The sequence below is a fragment of the Lepidochelys kempii genome, chromosome 6 (assembly GCF_965140285.1).
Source record: "Lepidochelys kempii isolate rLepKem1 chromosome 6, rLepKem1.hap1, whole genome shotgun sequence".
NCBI lineage: Eukaryota > Metazoa > Chordata > Testudines > Cheloniidae > Lepidochelys > Lepidochelys kempii.
Window position 1 is genome coordinate 14777258 of NC_136385.1, and position 18760 is coordinate 14796017.

Sequence of the window (18760 nt, forward strand, 5' to 3'; positions counted from 1 at the left end):
TCGGTAGGAAGAAAGGTGTGAGTGAAAAATTTACATCTTGACAAACAGACTGGCTGTCGCCTGAACCCCAGCTGGAGATGATTCTCAAAGAGGAGGAAAAGATATAAAAAAAAGGAACAGAGGCTTCAAATCACCTCTCTCCCCTCATCTCTATCAATAATGCTTAAAAGACAAAAGAAGCATCATTGAACTGGGGGAGGGTCCTCGCTGAAGGAATCCAGCCAGACTGCTGTAAGCATACGGTGAGAGAAATCTTTTGCTTTAAATTCACTTTGCTTGTTAAGTTACATATTAGTTTGTGTTTTACCTTTTATTGCTTTGTAACCAGTTCTTACTTTTATGCCTCATCACTTGTCATCACTAATCTATCTTCCTGTAGTTAATAAACTTGCTTCATTGTTTTATCTAAACCAGCGTGTGTTTGAACAGTTTGGGAAACTCCATTTGAGATAAGAGGGTTTGTGCATATCATTTTCTATGAATGAAGTAACAGACTTTCTGTGAGCTTGTACTGCCCAGAAGGAAAGAGCTGGGCAGTACAAGATGCACATTTCTGGGGACAAATCTGAGACTGGGAATTTACTGGTGTCTCTCTGTAATATAATTCAGGAGCGGCTGGCTAGAAGCTCTCATATCATCAGGGAGTGATTTTACATGCTTGAGGCTGTGCGTGAGCAGACCGGGAGTGGTTGTTCTCACAGCAAAGCATCCCAGGTTGGAGAGTTGAGAGAGCAGAGCTGTTCAGACCCAGACTGTACCATGGGGAACATCACAGTTACCCCTCGCTTAGACACCACTGGGCCCTGGCCAGGGCCATCCCTACCTATGGCAGTGCCCTACGTAGCCCGAGCAACTACCCCCGCCCCCCGCGGGGGAAGTGGCTGCTCCACTGGGGGACCAGCCCCTCCATGAGGGGGGTGTGTGTGACTGTGCTCAAGGGCTGCAGGGCCATGGGGGCAGGAGCTGTGGGGGGCCCAGAGCAGCGTGGGGGATAAGCAGGGGGCCTGGCACCGGCAGCAGGAGTCGGGGCCCCCCCACACTCACTGGTGGCAGCAGAAAGCAAAGCGACTCAGCCCCAGCCCGCTCTGCTCCCCCAGCTCCCAGCCCTGTCGCTTGAGGGAGGGGGCTTGGAGGAAGGGGTCAGGCCCACCCCTGCACTCACCAGTGGCGGGAAGCGGAGCAATGTGGCTGGGAGCTGGCAGAGTGGAGCAGGCTGGCGCCAGGTCGCTCTGCTTCCCGCTGCTGCCGCTGGTGTGTGCAGGGGCAGGACCGACCCCTTCTGCCAGCTCCAGTACCCCCGCTAATCCCGTGGGCTGCGTCATTCGGGGGAGGGGGTTTGGGGGAAGGGTGGAATGGGAGCGCGGTGGGGGCAGACCAGGGGCGGCAAGAGGTGGAGCGGGGTGGGGCAGGGGCTTGGGGAAAGGGGTCGAATGGGGGCAGGGTGGGGGCGGAGCAGGGGGGCTGACTGGGGGATGGGGCTGGCCACTGGAGCCAGAGCTGCATACAGCTGCTTAGGGCACCACGAAATTTGGTGCCCCACAAATTACATGGTGCCCTACGCAGCTGTGTATTCTGCGTATGCCTAAGGATGGCCCTGGCCCTGGATTTTGCCGGGCTAGATCGGCAGGCCTCACGGCATTGGCACCCAGGCTGTCTGTTGTTGTTACAGGCAGGGCCAGATTAATGCAGGGGCTTTAGATGCTGCAGCCCACGGCCTCGGGCTAAGGCGGGGGCCCTGCAGGGCCGGATGCAGTCCATGGCTTCTTTTCATCCCGCCCGTGGCAAGTCTCCGTGCCATGGGCCTGACACCGGTACCCGAGTCTTAGAACACCCCGAGGGGAGCGGCAATGAGGGAATCTCTGCACGCTGCCCCAGCTCCCATTGGCACCATGCAGAGCGCACATGCCGGCCACCTTGGGGAGCAGAGCAGCGTGGAGCCATGGGAGACAGGGATCTTGCCTTAGCCATGCTGCACCACCGACCAGGAGCAGCCCAAGGTAAGCGCCTCCTAGCCAGAGCCTGCACCCGAGACCTCAACTCTCTACCCGAGCCCCCTCCCACACCCAAACTCCCACTCGGACCCCACCTGCCCCCAACCACCTGCCCCAGCCGAGCCCCCTCCCACACCCAAACTCCCACTCGGACCCCACCTGTCCCCAACCACCTGCCCCAGCCGAGCCCCCTCCCGCACCCAAACTCCCTCCCGGACCCCACCTGCCCCCCAACCACCTGCCCCAGCCGAGCCCCCTCCCGCACCCAAACTCCCTCCCGGACCCCACCTGCCCCCCAACCACCTGCTCCAGCCGAGCCCCCTCCCGCACCCAAACTCCCTCCCGGACCCCACCTGCCCCCCAACCACCTGCCCCAGCCGAGCCCCCTCCCGCACCCAAACTCCCTCCCGGACCCCACCTGTCCCCAACCACCTGCCCCAGCCGAGCCCCCTCCCGCACCCAAACTCCCACTCGGACCCCACCTGTCCCCAACCACCTGCCCCAGCCGAGCCCCCTCCCGCACCCAAACTCCCTCCCGGACCCCACCTGCCCCCCAACCACCTGCCCCAGCCGAGCCCCCTCCCGCACCCAAACTCCCTCCCGGACCCCACCTGCCCCCCAACCACCTGACCCAGCCGAGCCCCCTCCCGCACCCCAAACCCCCAGGGGCCCCACAGGAGAGTTAATCCAGCCCGTGTTACAGGACCCCCGGCATGTGCGGAGCAGGGTGCCGTGGGGCCAGACAGGCGTGTGACTCCCGGCCGGGGCGTGCCTGGAAAACAAGGCGAGCCCCGCCCAGGGAGGGGGCGTGGCGGGGCCGGGGGGAAGGCCCCGGGGGGAGGCAAGAGGGGCCCCCGCGGGAAGGGACTCACAGGGGAGGGGAGCGGGGGGGGCCCGGGAGGGGCACGGATACATCTGCTCCGACCCCGGGGCCACGTTTCCCAGAGGCCCCCGCGGCTGGGTCCCTTCCCGACCAAAGGTTTTTTCCTGCCGCTGACAATAGCGCATCGGAGTCAACCCGCCTCTTGCTCCGCCGGTTCGCGGCCTCTGGACGTGTCTCGCGCGCCCGATGACCCGCGCTGCAGCCCGTTCGCCGCCGCGCTGCCCAAGGCTCCTCGTTCCCTTCCCGAGCCCCTCCGCGAACCGGGGCCCAGAAGCCTGGGTGACGTCATCACGCGGCGCTCGGGGTCCGGGACGGTGGCGGGCGCAGGCCTGTGACGCGCCACCGGGCAGGAGGGGGCGGGGCCCGGCCGGGGGAACCCGGGGCCGTCGCTGCTGTCGCCGGCGCCATGGCCGGGGTGTTCGACATCGACCTGGAGACCGAGGAGGGGAGCGACGGGGAGGAGCCCGAGCTGGGGGCGGTGAGAGCGGGGGGTGGACAGAGCCTCGGCCCGGGACCCCCCCACCCAGGGCCCCCATCTTTTCCCTGCTGGGCCCCCCAACTTGGTCTCCCAGGGGCCCCCACTTGCCCTCCAGGGCACCCATGTATCCCCTGCCTGAACCTCTGGTCCCCCAACCTGCTCCTCAGCTCCCCCCAGGACACCCCCATATCCCCCTAGGACACCCTAATCTGCTTCTCAACCCTGCTACCTGTTCCCCATATGAAGTCCCCCCTCCCCACCCGCTGGGCTTTTGTGCTCCCCTATCCCCCGCTCCCCCCTTAGCACTTCCCTCTGCTCTTGCTTCCAGTGTCCAGGTAGCATGTGATTTTCTTCCACGCTCCACAAGGAAGGGGCGTGAGTGATTCGGCCCCCTGCGTCTTGTCCCACCTCCCCACAGTCTGTGACTCTGGGCAGCATGATGAGCAATGTCCTTAGAAGGTGACTGCACTCCAATCACGGAGCGTCCTTGTTACCCGTGACTAATAACACCCCAGCGAAACTAGCGCCTTACCCTGCCCCTGGGGAGGCTGTTGTCTCCCTGTCCCCTTGCTGTTCCACAGCCTGACCTTAAGCCTGGCTCCTCCCAGCAGCCAGACATGAAAACTGGTGCCCCACACCCCATTGGCACTCTTAGGCAGTCTGCTCCTAGCCCTGGTACACACCTCACCCCTCTGCCCCATGCCCAACCCCTGGCTGCCTGCTCCTAGCCCTGGTGCCCCCTTACACTCCAAGTGCCTGATCCTAGTTCTGGTGCCCCTAGCCCCTGTGCCCCTTGGCAGACTGCCCCTAATCCCTGTGACCCCTTGTTCTTGTGGGGATTGTCAGTGTGTGCTTGTCTGATTTCCCCTCCTCTGTCCTAGGAGATGGATTTGGAGCTGCGGGGGAATGGCCTGGAGTAAGTAGCCCAGGGAAGGGGCTGGGTGGGGGCAGGGGCTTTCGACAAATGTCATTCTTTCTTTGGGGAGCTGATGAATCGAACCAGCCTTCCTGAGCTGAGGGAGTGGGCACTCAGGAGCCAGAACCTGCCCTATTCCCAGGGGCTTTCCCCCAGCTGATCACTGGTCCAGTATGTCCTCTCCCTGGGTGGCTCTTCCTCCCTGTTCCCTACGGCGTCTCCAGCATGTGCTCCCTGCTCACATCTCTGCCCATCTCCCTCAGGCCGGTGGGGCACTATGAGGAGATCGAGATCTCAGAGAGCAGCGTCAACAATGGCCCTGAGCGCATTGGGCCACACTGCTTCGAGCTGCTGCGTGTCCTGGGCAAGGGTGGCTACGGCAAGGTAGGGAAGGGCCAGGGGAATCGGACTGATGGGGCCAGCTGTGGGGGGCAAGGGTGTGTGCCTCCCTATGCACACACCCCTCTGTACTGGGGGATGCCACTGTGGGACTGACTCACCCCTGTTTCTCTCCTGGACCCCTGCTAGCAGAAACCCCTATGGAGGAAAACGAGAAGGGTGGGAGGGAAGGATTGGGTGCTGGGACCCTTGCCAGGGCCTGCTCTAGGGCTCTGTTTTGGGGGTAACTTGTCTGGTGGAGAGAACTGATCAGAAATTTCAATTCTGACACACCATTGTGGTGCCACATGGGTAATGTACTTCAAATGCCTCCTGGCCCTGGCTCCTTAGCTGGACTACCTCTCCCAGGATGCATCATGAACTCAATTATTGCGAAGGACAGGCGGCACCAAGTGGCTCTCGCATGGCCCCAGTGCATCATGGGAAAGTAAGTGTGATTGGGGAGCTTGGCTTACAGAGGGGCTGCATGAGACAGCTGAGCTACAACTCCCATAAGGCCCTGTGGCTGCATTTCTGAATACTGTCATGTTGTTTCCATCGGGGCATCTCTTCCCAGATGGTCCCCTGAGTTGCTGGAGGAAGCTGCCTGCCTGTCGTTGGCACGGCAGTGGGGATCTAGCTGTACAACCGCCCTCCCTAAAGTCCCCTCTCTTCCCTCACAGGTGTTCCAGGTGCGGAAGGTGCAGGGGACCAACGCTGGGAAGATCTTTGCCATGAAAGTCCTGAAGAAGGTAACTAGCTGGCCAGCCCTTCCTGCTTCTGAGCTTGGAGATGTCCCCTGTTGGCACCCTAATGCCCCTCTCTCTGTCTGTCTCCCCCCAGGCCAAGATCGCCTGCAACGCCAAGGACACAGCTCACACCAAGGCTGAGAGGAACATCCTGGAGGCCATCAAACACCCCTTCATCGTGGACCTGATCTACGCCTTCCAGACGGGTGGCAAGCTCTACCTCATCCTTGAGTGCTTGAGTGGTATGGGGCAGGGCTGAGGTCAGGGGTGGCTTGGGAGGGTTTGGCCCTAGCAAGGGCTAGGGGAGAGAGCAGGCTTCATGTGAGTGACCTATGTGAGCACAGTATTGTTGGAGACTGTATAGTGCTGTCGGCCTGCAATCTGGCCAGAGCTGGCCCCTCTCTACTCTCATGACCTCTCTGGGTGTGGGGGGATGTGGGGCAGGAGCCAGGACCTGTGTGGGGAGCTCAGGTACCTCTTTGTTTTGGGTCTACAGGTGGAGAGCTCTTCATGCAGCTGGAGCGTGAGGGCATTTTCCTGGAGGACACAGCATGGTCAGTGACTGGAGTAGCTGGGAGCACAGAACCCACCCCCTCACCCCGCCAGTGCTCTGGCTGTGTTGTGATTGTTTTTGTAGACTCCTAAACTCCAGCCCAGTGCCCGTCCCGCCCTTGCTGTGTTGACCAAAGTCTGTGTGGAAACGACCTGCTCCCATTGTGTAAACACACCACAGACTGCGGCTCTTCAGAGGGATCACTGAGTTGGTGCCGAGTGCAGAGCTGTGTTTAAAGCCAGACGGTGCTCCCGTGCCAGAGCACCAAGGCAGAGCCAACCTGCTGGCGCCAGAACCTGAGGCAGGCAGGGGCTTGTGTGCAGCAGAGAATGGGAGCAGGTTGCAATACGTAGTAACTGGCACAGCTCAGCGTCCCACGTTGTGCACACTGCCAGGGGCAGCCTGAGGCTCACTGTGACCTGCTGACACCATGGTCAATGCCACAATCCTTGGTTACAAAGTGGCAGTCGCTACTGGTTCAAATGGCAGCCAACCTCCTCCAGCGGGAGACAAGCAAAGGCTGGGAGGAGGTAGAGATGGGCTGGGGGGAGCATGGGGGTCCCAGCAAGGAGAGGCGGGTATGGGATGCACAGGTGCAGAGCTAAGCAGGAGAGAGGGCACAGGAAGGCAGAGAGGAAATGCCAGCTGGGGCCCAGCCAGCCTGGGAGAGGGGGGCTGTACTGGTCTGTGAGTGGTGAAGAGGTTCTTGTGCCATGGGGGTGCCCACAGTATTTCCCAGGACCTGACTGGCTCCCCTGGGCAGTGCCCAGTTCTTCTGCATGGTGGGAGCCATCCCCCTGGTTTGACTGGGCATGTCAGCTGCTGCTTCTGCTGGGGGAGCTGCATGGCTGGCACATCAGGGAGCAGCGCCCCCGCGAGCTGCGGGTGTTCAGGTGGTACTGACTGCTTCATTCCTGCTTGTGCCGCAGCTTCTACCTGAGCGAGATCACGCTGGCCCTGGGCCACCTGCACTGCAACGGCATCATCTACCGGGACCTGAAGCCAGAGAACATCATGTTGAATAGCCAAGGTATGGAGCCCGGGGGCGGCGGGGTTGGATGTGGGGCCCAGAGAGCTCTGGCTCCGGAGGTCTGACCCACGGGGTCTCGTCTCTCTCAGGGCACATCAAGCTGACGGACTTCGGACTGTGCAAGGAGTCGATCCATGAGGGAGCCGTCACCCACACCTTCTGTGGGACCATTGAGTACATGTAGGTGCCCCAGAGACACCCACCTCCCCTCACACTGCTCCCTCGTGTGACCCGGCCCCAGAGACACTGCCCTTCCCCTCGCACTGCTCTCCTAGGGGCCTTGGGGTGGTGAGTGGCTGGCCCAGCAGCTCAGGGTGTCTGTGCCACCCCTAGGGCTCCAGAGATCCTGATGCGGAGTGGACACAACCGGGCCGTGGACTGGTGGAGCCTTGGGGCCTTGATGTACGACATGCTCACTGGATCGGCAAGTTCTGCTTGTGCTGTTAACATGGGGGTGGGGGGCCGGAGCCGCAGGCTGAGGGTTTTCCCTTTCTCCAGGTACAGTGCTGGGCCTGGCTGTTGCTCTGTCCCATGAGCCTTTGCACCAAAGGGCACCTTCCCTCACCCCAGCGCGGTCCCTCACTCTGCACCCTCCACCCCAGCCCAGACCTTTGTTCTGCACTAGGTTCAGTGGCCCTTGTGCCCCACTGAGGTATGCTGAGTCATGCCCCTCTCCCAGCATGACCCCCGCTTTTTCGTGGTGCTCAGCCCCCTCTGTGCTTCCTTTGCAGCCGCCCTTTACGTCTGAGAACCGGAAGAAAACCATTGACAAGATCCTCAAGGGGAAGCTGGTGCTGCCACCTTACCTGACCCCCGATGCCCGCGATCTACTCAAGAAGGTACTGCTTGCATGTGCCCTCTCCTCCCTCCCCCCCCCAATTAGGATGCTGCCCCTCACGCTCCTGACCTGTATGAGGAGGTGCCACTGCCCCCAGATGGTTACTGGCACCTGCCCCTGTCTGACGCTGTTGCCATCTCCTTCCCTTCCGCTCCTCACAGCTGCCGACCTGTCAGCCCCAGAACCAGAAGGGCATGATCTTGGATCAGAGCTTTTGTGTGGGTTTCACCAAAATGGCTGCCACTAGATGTGGAATCAGGGTGGGGGCAGGGGGGAACCCTTTAGTGTGTGTGTGTGTGTGTGTGTGTGTGTATATAAACAGTGCCCCCCACCCCATGTCTGCCAGGCCGTGCTCCCTGAGGGGTGGCCTGACTCCGTTCTCTCTTTTCAGTTCCTCAAGAGAAACCCCAGCCAGAGGATTGGGGGTGGGACGGGCGACGCAGCCGATGTGCAGGTAGGTGGGGTGGGGTGGGAGGGTGCCTTCTGGAGGTGGAGAAGGGGCAGTACACAGCGCTCTGAAAGGGGGATTCTCTCCCCTACCTGCACCCATGGGCACACCGGAGTCAGTGGCAGGAGGCGGCTCCCTTCCATGTGCCATGGCTCTAGGCAGGGGGTGGAGGCTGTGCCAAGCCTTGCCATAGCCTTCCTGGGCCTAGGACTCCCCGCACCAGAGGGCGTCTGCATGGGGAGCCCAGGGGAGGGCACAGGCCTGAGCTGGGCAGATGCTGGGCAATAGGGGAGGGGGAGCAGCTGCTGGGCTTCTGACCTCCTGCCTGTATGTCTGTTCCTACAGAAGCAGCCATTTTTTCGCCATGTCAACTGGGATGAGCTGCTGGCGCGCAAGCTGGACCCACCCTTCAGGCCCTGCCTGGTACTGCCCTGCCCTTGCCCTGAGCCACTCATCAATGGCAGGAGAGAGCCAGCCCATTGCTCCTTGCTTGCCCTGCCCAGCCCAGCCTGGGCTGAGCCCAGCACAGGCCTGCCTTGCTCTCTCCCATATGGCAATAGATGTCTCACCTCGCAGCTCCCAGCACCCTCACCTGGGTGGCAGTGCAGAGCACTCACACCTAGGGCTCCTTGCAGCCCAGCCTTCCCAGGATTGCGGGTAGGTGGACCGAGACAGTGTTGGAGAATGGGACCCAGATGTCCAGGACAGCTGTGCAGGGCGCTCAGCCCCCATGGGGCCCTGCAGCTCCCAGCCCCCTCGGGGAGGAAAACCTGGATGGCAAAGGGGAAGCCAGATCCTTTATGTGGCAAGCCTGGTTGCCATCCTCCCCACTGGCAAATGGCGCTGATGCCAGGCTGCCCCTCCCGTTCTGGGTTGACCCCTCTTTGTCCCCCTCCCTCCTGCCCTGCAGCAATCGGATGACGATGTCAGCCAGTTCGACACCCGCTTCACTCGTCAGACGCCCGTGGACAGCCCTGACGATGCCTCCATTAGTGAGAGTGCCAACCAGGCCTTCCTGGTAAGGACTCCCAGCAGGGGGTGCTGTCTCAGCTGGGAGGGGGTGGAGCTTGCACTGTGGCATCCCTGCTGCTCTGACCTCCATGCTCTCTGCAGGGCTTCACGTATGTGGCCCCGTCGGTGCTGGAGAGCATTAAGGAGGGCTTCTCCTTCCAGCCAAAGGTGCGCTCCCCTCGCCGCCTCAACAGCAGCCCCAGAACGCCTGTCAGGTACGGCTAGGGGCACTTCCAAACAAGGTGACCAACAGGCAAGGCTCCTTTCCCCTCTAGGGGGCGCTGGCTCTGATCTGGCGCCAGCCTAGGGGAACTGGTTGACTCAGGGATGGGGAGTGGGATATGGGGTCTTTCCCCTCTAGGGGGCAGTGGCTCTAGCATCCCCTTCCTGGGCTTTCCCAGCAGTAGATACACCTCTCTCTGTATGGTGTTGCCATTTGGAGCTGTGGATCTGGGTGGGCAGGGAGGTAGTGCCAAGACCTGGGGTTGATCACAATGTTCCCGAGGAGGGGGTGGGATGGGGGCTGTGGATTGGGGCGTGGGGCTGTTGATTGCAGGGTTCCCAGGCCTGGCCACCTGTGGGGGTTGGGATGGGGCCGGCTCACTCCCTCTCTGTGGGGGTCTCACTCCCAGTTTCCTTGTTGCTTTCAGCCCGTTGAAGTTCTCTCCCTTCGAGGCCTTCAAGCCCAGCCTGGCGGTGGAGCCCATGGAGCTAGGGCTGCCGCTGCTGCCGCCCCCACCAGAGGGCACGGCCCCCCTTCCTATCAAGACATCAACAGGCACCAAGAAGCAGAAGGGGGGCCGGGGCCGGGTGGCAAGGTAGCTTGAGGCAGGCATGGTGCCCCTGCTTGGGCAGGAGACTCAGCTTGGGCCAGTGGGAGGCTCCCCATGGAGGTGCCCAGCCTGTCGGTGACCCATGGAGTGGACATAGCCCCCGACAGCTGAGTGGGGCTGGGAGGTATCGGGAGCCCCCAGCCTGGATGGACTCAGGAGGAGATGCTTTGTCGGGGCTGCAATTCCAGAGGGTGGGGCAGCCCCAGCTGTGGAGGGCAGGGGCTGCTGGGCTTGTCCTGAGCGGCGCCCTGGGCTGCAGGTCCCACCCACGGGGCTTTTAACCTTTCCTTGGTGCTCTGTTTTTATTGCTACAAATCATGTTTTGGGTTTGAGGGGGTCAGTGCTAGAGGAGAGCAGAGGATGCAGGGTAGAGCATGGCAGGGGCGTTGTCGGGGGGGGGGGTCAGTGTGTGCTGGGGAGGGAGCAGAGCATGGCTGGGGGGGCCTGTGTGAAGAAGGGCATCGTGCAGAGTGTGGTGGGGGTTAGGGTGATGGGATGGGGCAGTGTGGGGGGTGAGGCTCAGAACCCTGGGGGAGCAGGGTATGTGGGGGAGCAGAGCCTGGAGAGGCATGGGGTGTGGGGGGCAGTGGGGTACTGAGTATTAGGGAAGCGACCACGCTCTGCCTCCTCTGGGTAGGAGGGTTGCTGGCTTGTCTGCTGTACTCCATGTCACCGTGTGTGGGTTGCGGGGCAGGCAGCCCCTCTCTGCAGCTGGGTCTGTGCCAATTAAAGCCTGGGTATGGCTGTGCTGTGGCCGTCCCTTCTTGTTGCTGGGGGAGGGGAGGTAGTTTGCCACCACCCCCTTGCCCGCTGCTCCATGGTGTTTGGGGGTGGGGGTCACTCCAGCTGGTGCGTAGCCAGTGCGGGGGATTGTCCAGTGGGAGAGCCTCATGTTGTGGGGCAGGGGGGCCTGGAGAGCCCTCCTTAAGGCCCGAAGGCTGGGGTTACTCTCCCTCCCCCTTCTTCCAGGGGTGTGGTTCACAGCGGGTTCCGCGCCCCCATGCAGCCCCACCCCCTGCGTTCCCCGCTGGGGTGAATGAAGCTGCAGAGTGTGCCAGGGTGTGAGCAATGCCGCCCCTTTATTGGTGCCTGTAGCGCTGCCTGTGGGCCAATCAGCAGCTCCCCAGTGGCAGTGGAGCCACACACTCATGCCAGTGTCACACCCCATATCCTGGTGCAGGCAGTGGGGGGAGGGGAGGGGTGCTAGAGTCAATGCAGAGTCTGGGGGGGCGCTCCCGGCCTTGCTTTGGCTGGCTCTCCAGCTGTGAGGGTGGTGGGGGGGGAGAGGTGGGGTGCAGGGGACCCCATTGCAGCCCCATGGCAAGGGGTGGAGAGCTCTGCAGGGAGGGGTGGGGTGGGCGGAGCAGTTCATCCCAGCTTCTTTGCGGGGGTGGGCTGGGAGCAGTTGTTCAACTCCAGCTGCTCCCCAGTGAGCAAGTGGGGGGCTGCAGTCCCCCCTGTAGTCCGTGTCCTTCCCTCAGTTCCTCTAGAGGGCAGTGACATGCTGGCGGCTGCCTCCCTCCGCTGTGCTGTCCTCCCAGGCTGCGGTCCCGGAGAAGGAGTGCAGGTCACTGAGCAGGCCCCCAGCGCTGGCGCCCTCTGCTTCCCCTGCCTCTTCCAGGGCTCCCCCGGCGGCGTCGCTGGGCGGGGTCCCCTCTGGCACAGCAGTGCCCTCCTCCTCACTCTGCTGCTCCTGCCCTCCTCCACCTTCCTCCTCATCCTGCTGAAGGGTCTCCTCGTCCTCGTCCTCATCCTCACCTTGCCAGTGCCTCTCAGGGGGCACCTGCCCTCGCAGCTCATGCCAGCGCCTGGCCAGGGCTGCCAGCAGGCGGTGTGGCTGGCACAGGTGGCGTGGGTGATATCTGCCATCTGAATCATGGCTCAACTTGCGCCAGGCCAGGGCCAGCACCAGGAGCAGCAGCAGGAGCAGGAAGACCAGGAGGACCACAGTCACGGAGTTGCTGTCTGGGTTGGAGCCTGAGCCCAGCACGGCTCCCGGAAGCAGCAGGAGTACCGGCCCTGCAGAGAGCAGCCCCTGTGGGACATGGATGGCGGAGTGCTGGGGGAGGAGGGGAAGGCGAGGAGATTAATGACTGCCTGCAGGTGTGCCAGGCTTGTGGGCATGCCTGGAACCTTGGTACTGCATGGATTCCCCTTCCCCATGCTCAACACAATTGGTTTGTGCTGCTGTAACACGGCACCCTGGACTCCATATTCACTACTGGGATATGATTGTGGTATATTTTATGCAAAGTACACCTTGTGAAGTATCATTGTTCCATTGAACATTGCTATTCAGTTGGATTGTCTGTACTATCATGGCATGTGAAGTTATGAAGTATTGCTATATGTTTGGTACTGAAATATGTGGTAAGTGGAACATGTGCACAGCCAGCCTTCAGTGGTAACAAAGGAGAAACTGACAAGACAGATTTACATCAGGCCACCAAGACATGTCTGGCTGGTCCTGTCAAGAATTCATTCTCCCAGACATGCCTCAGAGAGGGCACATATGCAATGGGTGCTGTCTAACTTCCATGTCACAGCAAGGATCTTTCTAGCACCTGGAGAGAAAGTCTAAGTGAGGGTCAATGACATCACCACTTGGCCTCTTTCCTCCCCCCTCTCAAAACCTGGAAGATCATTTTGAAAGCAAAGTCTTTGAATGGGGGAAATTGATCCCAGGCTAGCAAGCAAATTCCCCCTGTGTAATAAAAACTGTAAACTGCCTGAAACATCCAGTGGGGTGAGAAACTGCTTGATTCGAATCTTGCTTAGTCTGTAGAATTTAGACTGCGAGGTTTTTTTATTTCTTACATAACCAACTTTGATTTCTGTGCCTGCTTCTTATAATCACTTAAATCTTTCTGTAGTAAATAAATCTGTTTTAGATTTTACCTAAAACAGTGTGTTTTTGGTTGAAGTGCTGGGGGAATCTCAGGTTAACAGCGGCTGATGCATATCCACTACCCTTTGTTGGAGTGGCAAGCTAATTAATGGGCTTGCACTGTCCAAGGAAGTCTTGAGCAGTGTAAGATGCTATATTTCTGGGGTGCAAGCTGGAGGCTAGGGTGATTTGTACAATTCATGAGTGACTTAGAGAGCATTCATACAGTTTAGCTGGATGAGCAAAACGTGCTGTTGGCTGAGTGATCACAGTAAGTGGAGGGGTTTGCTGCTTGTCACTGGCATAGCCTTGTGAGAAACAGCCCAGGTTATAGAGTTAAGGGGGCACAGTGGTCCTAAAGTTCCAGGTTATACCCCAGGAATCCTGTCTCTGTGACACAATGAGCAGGATGAAATGCACAGCTTGTTCTGACCAAGATTTGCACTTCTGACACTGGTGTAGAGATTTTAAGTGAGACTTTAAGGCTGCCTCAATGCGGTCAAGAAAGAATTACAAGTTTATTATTTTGTGTTTGCATATTTTGGGAAAGGGAAATAGGAGCAGAAAGGCATAAAAATGAGTGAGTGACACAGTTGCCAGGTTAGAGCTGTACAGACTACAGGTAGCAGAAAAAGAAAGAAACTGAGCATCGGTTGAAAATGAAAGAACCGGGGAGAAAGGGAAACAGGCTGCCAGAGAGGACACAGGACATCAAGGAACTCTAGAGCTGAAAAACAAGGAGGCTGAGGAAGGCTAGAGATTGAAAACTCCAACTGGACTTGCTAGAAAAGCAGAACCAGAATCATCTAACCCCACTGATCCCCATCTCTCCCAAAATCCACAAATGGGAGCAGTTATGTACTGCACATAAGGAGATGGGTGATATCACAGAATATTTTACTACTTTTCAGAGCCTGTGTGCAGCTCATGTGATTCCTGATCACAAGAAAGTCTGTCCCCCGTCCCCGATTGAAAAGTTAACTGGTAAAGCTCTTAATACTCCAATGAAATGCCAATTCAGGATGCTTTAGGTTACCGTAAATTCAAAAAACCTTTCAAAATGATTTCAGATTACCACTGAAACAGAGTGACATTTAGAAATCTTAAGAGAAATGCTGGTATGAGTAATGGAGAATATATAAACAGGTTGAAAGATCTAATGGGAAAATGGGCGAGGGGGAAAGCTGTTGAAAGTTTTGAACAAATGTTTGACCTTGTTGCTCAGGAGCATTTCCTAGGCATATATAAAGATGATGTCAAACAGTGTCTGTGGGATAAAAACGTGCAAACTGGATGAGATGGCATCTCTATCTGATGGCTTTGAGCAGACCCAGACATCTATTCAGAGTGAAAGGAAAAGGAGGAGTTGTAGCACCTTAGAGACTAACAAATATATTTGAGCATAAGCTTTCTTGGGCTAAAGCCCACTTCATCAGATGCATGCAGTGGAAAATACAGTAGGAAGATGTACACACAGAGAACATGAAAAAATGTGGGTTGCCCTACCAACTCTTAACGAGATCCACTGATTATCACTACAAAAGTTTTTTTTTCTCCTGCTGATAATAGCCCACCTTATTTGATTGGTCCCGTTAAGAGTTGGTATGGCAACCCCCATTTGTCATGTTCTCTATCTTCCTACTGTATTGCAAACAAATAGATAATGATGTGAAGAGTGTAAGATGGTTGGGTTTGTACAATTTCCAGTTCTTGTAGCTCCCTTTAGCCTAGGAATGGACTAAGGTTAAGAGATTTTCTCTGTGCTCATTTTAAATTTGCTTCCAGTCTGAGTAGTATAACTCACCATATAACTACAGGTTTCAGAGTAATAGCTGTGTTCGTCTGTATCAGCAGAAGGAATGAGGAGTGCTTGTGGCACTTTCGAGACTAGCAGGTTTGTTGGGCATAGGCTTTCATGGGCTGGGGCCTGCTTCATCGGATGCATGCATTGGAAAATACAGTAGGAAGATAGATATATACAGAGAACATGAAAAAATGGGGGTTGCCATACCAACTCTTAAAGAGACCAATCAATTAAGGTGGGCTATTATCAGCAGGAGAAAAAGAACTTTTGCAGTGATAACTGAATGATCTTGTTAAGAGTTGGTATGGCAACCCCCATTTTTTCATGTGTTCTCTCTCTCTCTCTCTTTCTCTCTGTTTATAATCTTCCTACTGTATTTTCCACTGCATGCACCTGATGAAGTGGGTTTTAGCCCAAGAAAGCTTATGCTCAATTAAATTTGTTAGTCTCTAAGGTGCCACAAGTCCTCCTTTTCTTTTTGCGGATACAGACTAACATGGCTGCTACTCTGAAACCTATTCAGAGTAAGTCACAGAAAGGGTTGGGGTGGAGGGTTTAAACCTTGGTGGGATGGGAGAATCTCATTTTGCCCCTGGGAAGAAAGTGGGAGGCTGGGCACTCACCACCCCAAAACAATTCTTCTAATCCCCATCCCAAACCTTCAGTGAAACTAGACGAGCCCAAAAGGTGCTATCATAGTAATTCCACTGATCACCTGAGAAATGAGTGCCCTGTGCGGGGAGGAAGCAGGCAGCAAGGAGCCCTTGTTGATGCTGCTGTCCTCCACACAGGAGCCTCTGGGGCACCTGGCTCTTTTCACACTGATTTTATGGGACTGGCCTCTGCAGATGCAGGCGTGGAACACATAAAGGTTGTCAAAATTAATGGCAGGGAAAATGTAGGATGGGAAGATACAGGTGCAGAGATTTCTGTGGTTAATTCGAATGTAATTTGAGATGATAAGACATGGCCAGGACAGATGGCAGAGCTTTTATTAGTAGGAGGTTTCTAGACTCTTGTGCCTTTGGCTATAAGGCACATTGAAACTGATGGGTTAGAAACTGCATTAAAGGTAGGAGTAGTGGATGATATCCCCATTGACATGGTTACTGGCAATGATTTTTTCCATATAGCTCAGATTGTTGTAGCCTGGAACAAGAAGGAATATTTTGCTGGGACCTCAGGGGGAAAGAGTATAGTCCCAGAACCTGCTGAAGGAAAGGGAGAAAATCTCTTTGAATCCTCTGTAGCAAAGGGAAGTAATATGATTCATGGGGGGGGGGGATTGAGACCAGCTCCTGCACCACAGCTGAAGGCAGCACCTCTTCAGGAAGGGAGAGGGGTGGAATGCCTGGCACTGAGAAAACTGTTCCAGCCATTAGCTGTGAGCCCTTTGCAGCTATACAAGGGATAGATTCTGCTCTAGAGAGCTTAGAGAGATGTGTCCAAGAGGGGACGCCAGAGAAGGAAAATGGGGAAAGAATAGTGGGAGCACATGGATATTGCCTCACTGGTCACTTGAGAGAGGATGCCCAGGACTGAGTGGCTGATTCAGCATCTGTGCACCCAGGCATGCTGCCTGTAACTTAGGTTCAAAGAGGGGACTGTGTAACTGGCCTTTCAGAGCATAGCAGTCACATAGCTAATTTCTCAGGGAAAGGGGTGATGGAGGTACTCCAATCCAGGTCCCAGTTTTTTAGGACACCCATCTTTATATGCTTGTGAAAAATCAAGTCGAGATGCAGCTCCCATGCCTGTAACAGCCAAGAAGCTGAGTCCAGGAACCTTCCAGGCAATGTTTGTGAGCATGCAAATCACTCAGCTGGCAGAGGAGAGAGGCTGGTAAGACACAAAAAGCAGCTGACGGAGAGCTGCTGGAAAAAGGTGTGTCTGACTAATGAGCAAGCAATTGTAACCTAGAGACACAAATCATGAATGCCTAAGAAAAGGGGGTGGGGAAGTTCCCAGTGCTAGGAGTGGGGAACACAGGGTAAAAACCAGAAGAGGAGATGGATTTCTTGCATATGGACATATTGAGGTTGGGAGACAGCTGACACAGGACCAGCCAAAATGCAGAATCCCCTTACATCCTTACCTCACCAGACTGTGGAGTACCAAAGTGGATGGGAACCTGGGAGGCAGTGACCATGAGATGGTCGAGTTCAGGATCCTGACACAGGAAAGAAAGGAGAGCAGCAGAATACGGACCCTGGACTGCAGAAAAGCAGACTTTGACAACCTCAGGGAACTGATGGGCAGGATTCCCTGGGAGAATCACATGAGGGGGAAAGGAGTCCAGGAGAGCTGGCTGTATTTTAAAGAATCCTTATTGAGGTTACAGGGACAAACCATCCCGAAGTGTAGAAAGAACAGTAAATATGGCAGGCGACCAGCTTGGCTTAACAGTGAAATCCTTGCTGATCTTGAACACAAAAAAGAAGCTTACAAGAAGTGGAAGATTGGACAAATGAGCAGGGAAGGTATAAAAATATTGTTCGGGCATGCAGGAGTGAAATCAGGAAGGCCAAATCACACCTGGCAGTCACATAGCTAATTTCTCAGGGAAAGGGGTGATGGAGGTACTCCAATCCAGGTCCCAGTTTTTTAGGACACCCATCTTTATATGCTTGTGAAAAATCAAGTCGAGATGCAGCTCCCATGCCTGTAACAGCCAAGAAGCTGAGTCCAGGAACCTTGCAGCTAGCAAGAGATGTTAAGAGTAACAAGAAGGGTTTTTTCAGGTATGTTAGCAACAAGAAGAAAGTCAAGGCAAGTGTGGGCCCCTTATTGAATGAGGGAGGCAACCTAGTGACAGAGGATGTGGAAAAAGCTAAAGTACTCAGTGCTTTTTTTTTGCCTCTGTCTTCACGAACAAGGTCAGCTCCCAGACTACTGCACTGGGCAGCACAGCTTGGGGAGGAGGTGACCAGCCCTCTGCGGAGAAAGAAGTGGTTCGGGACTATTTAGAAAAGCTGGACGAGCACAAGTCCATGGGGCCGGATGCGTTGCATCCGAGAGTGCTAAAGGAGTTGGCAGATGTGATTGCAGAGCCATTGGCCATTATCTTTGAAAACTCCTGGTGATTGGGGGAGTCCTGGACGACTGGAAAAAGGCTAATGTAGTGCCCATCTTTAAAAAAGGGAAGAAGGAGGATCCTGGGAACTACAGGGCAGTCAGCCTCACCTCAGTCCCTAGAAAAATCATGGAGCAGGTCCTCAAGGAATCAGTTCTGAAGCACTTAGAGGAGAGGAAAGTGATCAGGAACAGTCAGCATGGATTCACCAAGGGCAAGTCATGCCTGACTAATCTAATTGCCTTCTATGATGAGATAACTGGCTCTGTGGATGAGGGGAAAGCGGTGGACGTGTTGTTCCTTGACTTTAATAAAGCTTTTGACATGGTCTCCCACAGTATTCTTGCTAGCAAATTAAAGAAGTATGGGCTGGATGAATGGATGATAAGGTGGATAGAAAGCTGGCTAGATTGTCGGGCTCAGCGGGTAGTGATCAAGGGCTCCATGTCTAGTTGGCAGCTGGTATCAAGTGGAGTGCCCCAAGGGTCGGTCCTGGGGCCGGTTTTGTACAGTATCTTCATTAATGATCTGGAGGATGGTGTGGATTGCACCCTCAGCAAGTTTGCAGGTGACACTAAACTGGGAGGAGAGGTAGATACGCTGGAGGGTAGGGATAGGGTACAGAGGGTCCTAGACAAATTAGAGGATTGGGCCAAAAGAAATATGATGAGGTTCAACAAGGACAAGTGCAGAGCCCTGCACTTAGGACGGAAGAATCCCATGCACCGCTACAGACTAGGGACCGAATGGCTAGGCAGCAGTTCTGCAGAAAAGGATGTAGGGGTTACAGTGGACAAGTAGTTGGATATGAATCAACAGTGTGACGTTGTTGCCAAGAAGGCCAATGGCATTTTGGGATATATAAGTAGGGGCATTTCCAGCAGATTG

General features: G+C 56.2%; 2 protein-coding genes across 5 annotated transcripts in view; one reads left to right on the plus strand and one right to left on the minus strand.

Moving 5' to 3' along the window:
• Window positions 1-2870: 2870 nt before the first annotated feature.
• On the plus strand, window positions 2871-10495 carry RPS6KB2 (ribosomal protein S6 kinase B2). 4 transcript variants are annotated; one of them, XM_073346858.2, is made up of 15 exons: window positions 2871-3352; window positions 4234-4268; window positions 4532-4652; window positions 5330-5398; window positions 5490-5637; window positions 5892-5949; window positions 6878-6978; window positions 7068-7158; window positions 7312-7402; window positions 7710-7817; window positions 8208-8270; window positions 8610-8687; window positions 9175-9282; window positions 9378-9517; window positions 9926-10012. In XM_073346858.2, exons 1-14 carry the CDS (start codon window positions 3281-3283, stop codon window positions 9498-9500), a joined length of 1266 nt encoding a protein of 421 aa, XP_073202959.1. In that variant the 5' UTR covers window positions 2871-3280; the 3' UTR covers window positions 9501-9517; window positions 9926-10012. The 4 variants fall into 4 exon arrangements, with proteins under 4 accessions (XP_073202959.1, XP_073202957.1, XP_073202955.1 ...); XM_073346854.2 differs by having other exon boundaries at window positions 2873-3352; window positions 9378-9490; window positions 9926-10495; XM_073346855.2 differs by lacking the exon at window positions 2871-3352 and adding an exon at window positions 3399-3811 and having other exon boundaries at window positions 9378-9490; window positions 9926-10495.
• A 681-nt stretch (window positions 10496-11176) lies between these two features.
• LOC140912448 (coronin-1B) overlaps window positions 11177-18760 on the minus strand; it is a 29257-nt gene continuing 21673 nt past the window's right edge. The window contains exon 11 of the mRNA XM_073346859.2: window positions 11177-12167. Coding sequence (XP_073202960.1) covers window positions 11595-12167 — 573 coding nt within the window. The 3' untranslated portion in view covers window positions 11177-11594. The remainder of the gene's footprint in view (window positions 12168-18760) is intronic.

Excerpts from the sequence above, each read along its gene's own strand:
- RPS6KB2 (XM_073346854.2), top strand. The coding sequence starts at position 3,281 with ATGGCCGGGGTGTTCGACATCGACCTGGAGACCGAGGAGGGGAGCGAC. Across the intron at positions 6,979-7,067 it reads CATCATGTTGAATAGCCAAG|GGCACATCAAGCTGACGGAC; the intron begins GTATGGAGCCCG and ends CGTCTCTCTCAG. Across the intron at positions 7,403-7,709 it reads ACGACATGCTCACTGGATCG|CCGCCCTTTACGTCTGAGAA; the intron begins GCAAGTTCTGCT and ends CTTCCTTTGCAG.